Below are 8,644 nucleotides of genomic sequence, written 5' to 3'. Positions count from 1 at the left end.
GAAACATCTTATCACTGATTTTAGGTAGCAAACATAAGCAACTTCTTACCTTAGAAACTGCATAATCATGTGAGGTTTCTTTACTTCAAATATATAACAAAGAATATACATTTATCATTTCAAACAAATAAGATAACTTTTTTAAATGATGGTAGCCACAAGAAAAAGGTAAGTCTATGTTTCCTCAAGTTTCTTCTTGTCTACGCAGTTCAACAAATCTATCTTGTGAGAGACAGTTGGGAGAGCAGCTTGGAACTCACATACCGGATCTTCAATTTATGCATTGCTGATTTCACCTCTTTATTTCTCAATGTATAGATAATGGGGTTCAATATAGGTGTAAAAACTGTAGAGAACACAGAAAGGACTTTATCCACTGGGAAGTTGCTGAAAGGCCATGCATAAATGATGATACAGGGCCCAAAAAAGAGAGTCACGACAATGATGTGGGCAGTCAGAATGCTGCGGGCCTTGGCCATGCCCACTGAGGAATGACGTTGTACAGTGATTAAGATAACCATGTAGGAAATCAGCAAGAGTAAGAATGAAGTCACTCCCATGAGACCACTGTCCAAAAGCATCAACACTTCAGGGACATAAGTATCTGTGCAGGCAAGTTTAATGACCAACGTAAGGTCACAGTAATAACTATCCACTATGTTTGGGCCACAGAAAGGCAAGTTTATAGTGAAAGCTAACTGGCTCAGGGAGTGCATGATCCCAATGGCCCAGGATCCTACCACCAGGCCTGTACACTTGCACAAGTTCATGATGGTTGCATAGTGGAGAGGTTTGCATATGGCTACATACCTGTCATAAGCCATGGCTACAAGAAGTACCATCTCACCACCAGCAAAGACATGGAGCAAGAATATCTGAGCCATGCAGCCCTCAAAGGAGATAGTCTTAGATTCATGAAGGAAATCATGAATCATCTTGGGGGTTGCATAAGTGGCTAGAAACACATCAAGAACAGAAAGGTTACTGAGCATGATATACATGGGTGTGTGCAGGGCAGGTTCAGAAATCACAGTAAGGACAATGAGGAGATTGCCCAGCACAATGGTGATGTACAAGAAGTTAAACAACACGAAGAAGAAGTACTGTAGTTCCCAGGAACTAGAAAGTCCCAGCAACACAAACTCAGCCACCCTAGAATAGTTTCCTTGATCCATGGTCTCAGGATACAAGAGAAATACCTACAAAGAGAACATTAATAGATTATTATCAAGAACAAAAAAAAGTGGACCACAGAACTGAAGAGTCATCTCAACATTAATTTGAAACAATTTAGAATTAGTCCTGTTAGGAAGTGGTTTATCTGTAATTCTGACAAATATTTCTTCTCTCAGTTGTCCTTACTAATGAAGGAAAGCTATAACTCCATTTTATACACTTGTGGGTTAAATCTTATGGTAAAGAAATAACAGAATTTCAAGCTTTACTACAAAGCTGCGATCACCAAGACAGCATGGTACTGGCATAAAAACAGTGGAAGAGAGTAGAGAGCCCAGATATGGACCCTCAACTCTATGGTCAAATAATCTTCAACAAAACAGGAAAAAATATACAGTCTCTTCAATAAATGATGCTGGGAAAACTGGGCAGTTATATGTAGAAGAATTAAACTCGACCATTCTCTTACACCGTACACAAAGATAAACTCAAAATGGATAAAAGACCTCAACTTAAGACAGGAATCCATCAGAATCCTAGAGGAGAACATAGGCAGTAATCTCTTCGATATCAGCCACAGCAACTTCTTTCAAGATATGTCTCCAAAGGCAAAGGAAACAAAAGCGAAGATGAACTTTTGGGACTTCATCAAAATCAAAAGCTTCTGCACAGCAAAGGAAACAATGAAGAAAACAAAGAGGCAACCCATGGAATGGGAGAAGATATTTGCAAATGACAGTACAGACAAAAGGTTGATATCCAGGATCTATAAAGAACGCCTCAAACTCAACACACACAAAACAGACAATCATATCAAAAAATGGGCAGAAAATATGGACTGACACTTCTCCAATAAAGACATACAAATGGCTATCAGAGACATGAAAACATGTTCATCATCACTAGCCATCAGGGAGATTCAAATTAAAACTACATTGAGATATCACCTTACACCAGTTAGAATGGCCAAAATTAGCAAGACAGGAAACAACATGTGTTGGAGGGGATGTGGAGAAAGGGGAACCCTTTTACACTGTTGGTGGGAATGCAAGTTGGTGCAGCATCTTTGGAGAACAGTGTGGAGATTGCTCAAGAAATTAAAAATAGAACTTCCTTATGACCCTGCCATTGCACTACTGGGTATTTACCCCAAAGATACAGATGTAGTGAAAAGAAGGGCCATCTGTACCCCGATGTTTATAGCAACAATGGCCACGGTCGCCAAACTGTGAAAAGAACCAAGATGCCCTTCAACGGACGAATGGATAAGGAAGATGTGGTCCATATACACTATGAAGTATCATGCCTCCATCAGAAAGGACGGATACCCAACTTTTGTAGCAACATGGACGGGACTGGATGAGATTATGCTGAGTGAAATAAGTCAAGCACAGAGAGTCAATTATCATATAGTCTCATTTATTTGTGGAGCATATCAAATAGCATGGAGGACATGGGGAGATAGAGAGGAGAAGGAAGTTGGGGGAAATTGGAAGGGGAGGTGAACCATGAGAGACTATGGACTCTGAAAAACAATCTGAGGGTTTTGCAGGGGTGAGGGGTAGGAGGTCGGGGTACCAGGTGGTGGGTATTATAGAGGGCACGTATTGCATGGAGCACTGGGTGTGGTGCAAAAATAATACTGTTATGCTGAAAATAAAAAATACATTTAAAAAAATCTTAAAAAAAAGAAAAAGAAATAATAGAATTGTATTATGAAAACCACAATTAAGAGAAGAAGCTAAAGTATCCAGATTCTGGCACTAACTTCCTTGTCCTGCTGTTGTGCATTATCTGCTTGGGATTGCTAACAGGCAGCTTCAGTTCTTAGAGAATTCTCAAGAGACCATGTTTACGTTCAATTTCCTGTTTTTTACTGTGGTTCTCCTTTTGCCTCTGTCCTTTCTCTACTACTTAACCTCCACAATTACACCATTAAAAATGTTTAATACATATTTTCTCTGAAGTTGTGATGGCTATTTTGGCTTGAAGTCCCTTGAAGCTAACGTTGTATTATGTGGAAATAAGTGAACAGAGATGGCCAGTATGTCAGAATACAATACTGATAGATAAGGTAATGATAGCAATGAAATGCAAAGATCTAATTTAGTAACAGTGGTTGAAAAGGAGGAGTAATTTGGGGGAAATTGGAGGGAGAGATGAACCATGAGAGACTGTGGACTCTGAAAACAAACTGAGGGTTTTGGAGGGGGGGTTGGGTGAGCCTGATGGTGGATATTATGGAGGGCACATATTTCATGGAGCACTGGGTGTGATGCATAAACAATGAATTCTGGAACAATGAATTCTGGAAAAGAAAAAAAAAAGACTATGATCTTAAAAAAAAAAAGGTAGATCATTTGAAGGTCAACTGTAACATGTTATTTACCAATGTAAAAAGCTTCCAAAAGAAATAATTTTATCCAGGATATAGAATTTGTAGGCTTTGATTAGGATTTCTGTCACTTAATAAAATAAGGTACATTCTTTAAAAAATATCTGGCAACACCATACTTTTTCATTAAGGAATATTGAGATAATGAACAATGAGAACAAAAATAAATAACATGATACAGAATTGAAATAATGAACAACTTGCAAATAGATTGTTAGATAATTTATTCTGCTTATGTTCTCTTGCAGCTTCTTTGGAAGAATGCAGGAAAAGCTTCTAAGGAGATAAATAAGGATTTGAGAATTCATTTTTTTAATTGTGTTTAGAAACACAAGAATCTTTTAATTGAAAGGAAGTCAGTTAATTTATACTTTTTTAAGAAAGAAGACTCTCACTTTTCATTTTCTGTGATAATTAGAAGTGATAAGTATCAGTCTCTTAAAAAACTGAAAAAAAGGATGATGTCTATAGGAAAAACTAGTTTGAAAGTGTTTTTACATGCGGTATGTGAACATTAAACTTTTTACAACAATCTGGTGTGCCGGAGGTTGTTGTCTACAGTTTTCATTTAAGGAAACTGAGACTCAGAAAGGTTAACTAATGTGTTCATGATTATACAAACAGCAAGTAACAAATCTAGAACCTCATCCCAGTTCCTCAAAGCTCTTTCCACAGTCCTTGACAGTGGAATCTCTAATGGAACCTAAAGGTATGGTTGAAGAATAGGCAAGTAGAATTATCAAGATTAGAAAATGAGAAAAAGTAGTTGATGTAAAGCCCTATTAAATATCACTAAATGTATCATAAATGCACTTGATGATAATAACCCTTTCTAGTTACAAAGGTAAGAGGGTGATATGTATTTTGTTTTCCAAAACTGTTAATGCTTTTGCCTTAAAGGGGTAAACTCTAGTTTAAAATGTATTAGCCTGGAAAACTTTATGCTAACTGGGTTGTTGCTAACTGGGTTGTTGCTATATTGTATTGTACAAAGGTTCTCCCAAAAGTAGCATAAAAAAAATAAGTGAAAAGGAAAAATAATCAAATGAATGAGCAATGAATACTGTGACATAATAACTAAAATGGAACCATTCCAAAGAATATTTAGATCAATAATTATCACGTAGAATGAGAAGGGGCATCCTCCCTGGAGCATTCTCTTATGGGGAAGGGAATTTTTATTCAAAAGGATAAAGTATGGGTTTAAGGAAGGATAAGGAATAAAACTATTATTAACCTTATCTTTTAATTTGGTTAGTCACCTATGAAGTCACAAATTTCTTTTAGTAAAAGTGAATGAGAAATAAAGGGGTGTGGGAAGCAGGAGAAGAAAAATTCCAGAAATCTTCACAGAGAGTGATGCTTCATCCTTGTTCTGAATGCCATTTTTGTCTTGGTGCTGGACTGGGCTGGGATGAACTATGATAAAGATAAAATGATGTCACTGTGCTCTTGTAAAGTCTCTTCTCACTTTCTCAAAGGAAAAAGAAAACTTAGAACCAAAGGAAGAAAAAAAAAAAACAGCTCACATGTTACAAAATTGATCCTTGAATCATTTTCTATCACACCCAAATCAAATTGTATATACCAGACTAATATGGACATAAATATTTTACAGTCAAGGCAAAAGAATTTTCACAAAATTATTAGTCCAAATATCATAAACCATTGCTTTAATTTCCTTTCTGTAGTTCATTAAAAGTCTCATCAAGGGGCACCTGAGTGGCTCAATGGGTTAAGCCTCTGCCTTCAGCTCAGGTCATGATCTCAGAGTCCTGGGATCGAGCCCCGCATCAGGCTTTCTGCTCGGCGGGGAGCCTGCTTCCCTTCCTCTCTCTCTGCCTGCCTCTCTGCCAACTTGTGATCTCTGTCTGTCAAATAAATAAATAAAAATCTTTAAAAAAAAAGTCTCATCAACATTTTCCGAAGATTAAATCCCAAGTAAATGTATCAAGCAAATGGTTGACATAAAATAAACATACCTGATTCAGTTATCTGAAGATTTGTAAGGAAACTGAAGTAAGTGTTGGCTTCTTTCAAATCAAATTCTCTTATAAGAGAGTAGAAAGAAAAGAGCTACATCAGATGTGTATATGCTTTTGAGCTGAGATACAACTACAGTAAATATTGACTTGGGCAAACCTCAGCATTCTTTTTCACCCTTTTTCCATTTTATCATTTCTTTACTTCATTCTAGACTGTGGATTGAACTGGGACTATGGGAGGATAGACGTGTCCCATGGTGATTTTTTGTCATTACATATTCACTGATTTGTCAAACAGGGAAAATGGCCAGAGAGTCAAACTACTTTTACCTTTGTCTTAGCAACAAATCAAGCATTTCCCCTGTGACTTACTTATTACCAATTATATGCACTATGTTTCTAATAGATTTAGGGAAATTTTGACATGTAGTGTTTCTGAAATACTTCAACAAGAATTGAATCTTCAGGTCCACCTGGGTGGCTCAGTTAGTTCAGCACCACCTTCAGTTCAGGTCATGATCCCAAGGTCCAGCGGTTGAGTCCTGTGTTGGGCTCCTTGCTCAGCAGGGAGCCTGCTTCTCCCTCTGCTCCCCCTGCTTGTGCTCACTCGCTCTCTCTCTGACAAATAAATAAAATTTTAAAAAAAGATAATGAATCTTCAGTGATATTGCCGACCTTAGAGGAAAAATGGAAAAATTCAGAGAACATCTAATCCTCCCAATGGAGATAATAAATTCCTCTTTTAATCTTAACTGTTAAATACCATTAATAGAGCATCCATTGTGGATGTATTCACATTTCTGGCATAAATTCCACTTAATTGTGATATGTTATATGAGAATATCAGCCTGGATTTGATATGTTAACTTTTATGTAGGATTTTTGCATATAGTTTACAAGTGAAATTTGCCTGTAGTATTTTGGAATTGTTTATGCTACCACATCTAATTTTGGTACTGAGACAATGAAAGACTCATAAAATTTAGATGGAGTACTCAGAGAAGTATTTTTATACCCTAATCCTATCTGTTCTTTGAAAGATTAGAAGACATTGTGCATAAACTTCAGTCTGTCTTGGGACCTTATAGAAACTGCTATTATATGAAACTGGCATTTGGTGCCATATGTAAACCTGGTTAATTGGTCTACAAGCTGCAAAATAAGATGTTCTGTGAAAGGTAAACACCACAACTTGTTATCATGAGTAAAACCATAAGAGCAGAGTATTGATATCTTTGAAGCTTATTGCGCTGGCCTGTACCAGACAATGTCTGCATTACTCTCATTGCTAAAAATGTTGTGTAGCATAGAACTACACTAGGATTAATTTGTTTATAAGAAGAAATTAAAACTAAATTTGTTTTTTACATACAGCAGCTCTACTGAGCAACATATATCTGACTTTTAAATTGCAAAGGTATCAGAAAAGTTAATTTTTCATGTGTCATTAGTTGACTGTTTTGGTTCAAGAAATAATGTTTAAAGCTTTTTTAAAATACTTCAATTCTTAATGTAACTCTACCCTTCTTCATTGAAAGTCATAACCAACATGGCTACAGTAGACTTCCTAGTGGAATCCAGCACCACTTGCAGAGAGCTTCTTTAACATATTGATTGTATTTGGGTACAGGACTTTGGTGTTCTTGGGTGTACTGCCTGGACTGCAATATCTATAGCATTGTGCAATGACAACTAGAAGAGGCATTATACTTCACTGATGCTTGTCTGGTAATATCACTTTGTTCTAATGGAAGATTTATGTGATGTGTGTAAAATTTGTGTTATTTATATATAAATGAGTAAAGTTAGATTAATCTTGTTGTAATGCCTGTTTTTAGCTGTAAATAGGTAAATATGTACATGAGGGATTTCTGATTTTTTGCAGTGTTCCATCCTAGTTTTGACTTATATTAAAACATTCCATTTTTCTTTCAATTTTATGTGCCTTAGTTCTCAGATCCACTGATGTATACAGGTAGTTTCTGTTTATGTACCGTACATAATCATGCTATTCAGCATTGATGCTATTTTGTATTATGGACATAACAAAAGCTGTGTAGGGACGGAAACAGCCACTTGTTTAAATAATGTTTGCATATTCTTTGGGTAAAGACCCAATAGCAAAATTACTGGACCTATGGTAATTTTCTTTTTAATTTTTTAAAGATTTATTTATTTATTTGACAGAGATCACAAATAGGCAGAGAGGCACGCAGAGAGAGAGAGAGAGGGGAAAGCAGGCTCCCTGCTGAGCAGAAAGCCCGATGCGGGGCTTGATTCCAGGCCCTGAGATCATGACCTGAACCAAAGACAGAGGCTTTAACCCATTGAACTACACAGGTGCCCCTCTACTTTTAATTTTTGATGAATCTCCTATTATTTTCCAGTGGCTATACCAATATATATTCCCACCAACAGTGAATGAGAAGTTCCTTCATCTCTACATCCTCACCAATGCTGTTTCCTGTGCTTTTTATTTTAACCATTCTGACAGGTGTGAGGTAGATATCTCATGGTGGTTTTGATTTGCATTTCCCTGATGATTAGTGTTATTGAGCACGTGTTCTTATGTCTGTTGTCCATCTCTATTTTTTCTTATTTTTTATTTTTTTATAAACATATAATGTATTTTAACCCCCGGGTTACAGGTATGTGAATCTCCAGGTTTATACACTTCACAGCACTCACCATAACACATACCCTCCCCAAAGTCCATAAACCTACCCCCCTTTTCCCAGCCCCCCTCCCCCCAGCAACCCTCAGTTTGTTTTGTGAGATTAAGAGTCACTTATGGTTTGTCTCCCTCCCAATCCCATCTTGTTTCATTGATTCTTCTCCTACCCCTTAAATCCCCCATATTGTATCTCCACTTCCTCATATCAGGGAGATCATATGATAGTTGTCTTTCTCTGATTGACTTATTTCGCTAAGCATGATACGCTCTAGTTCCATCCACGTCATTGCAAATGGCAAGATTTCATTTCTTTTGATGGCTGCATCATATTCCATTGTGTATATATACCACATCTTCTTTTTCCATTTATCTATTGATGGACATCTAGGTTCTTTCCATAGTTTGGCTATTGTG

General features: G+C 36.8%; 1 protein-coding gene across 1 annotated transcript; it reads right to left on the bottom strand.

Moving 5' to 3' along the window:
* Nucleotides 1-218: 218 nt before the first annotated feature.
* Nucleotides 219-1,178, bottom strand: LOC116590101 (olfactory receptor 4K15-like). The gene has a single exon (XM_032341763.1). The coding sequence runs from the start codon at nucleotides 1,173-1,175 to the stop codon at nucleotides 219-221; it is 957 nt and encodes a 318-aa protein (XP_032197654.1). The 5' UTR covers nucleotides 1,176-1,178.
* Between the last annotated feature and the right edge of the window lie 7,466 nt (nucleotides 1,179-8,644).

The sequence above is a fragment of the Mustela erminea genome, chromosome 5 (genome assembly GCF_009829155.1).
Source record: "Mustela erminea isolate mMusErm1 chromosome 5, mMusErm1.Pri, whole genome shotgun sequence".
Lineage (NCBI taxonomy): Eukaryota > Metazoa > Chordata > Mammalia > Carnivora > Mustelidae > Mustela > Mustela erminea.
This window is presented reverse-complemented; position numbering and strand designations above follow the sequence as displayed.

Excerpts from the sequence above, each read along its gene's own strand:
- LOC116590101 (XM_032341763.1), bottom strand. The coding sequence starts at position 1,175 with ATGGATCAAGGAAACTATTCTAGGGTGGCTGAGTTTGTGTTGCTGGGA.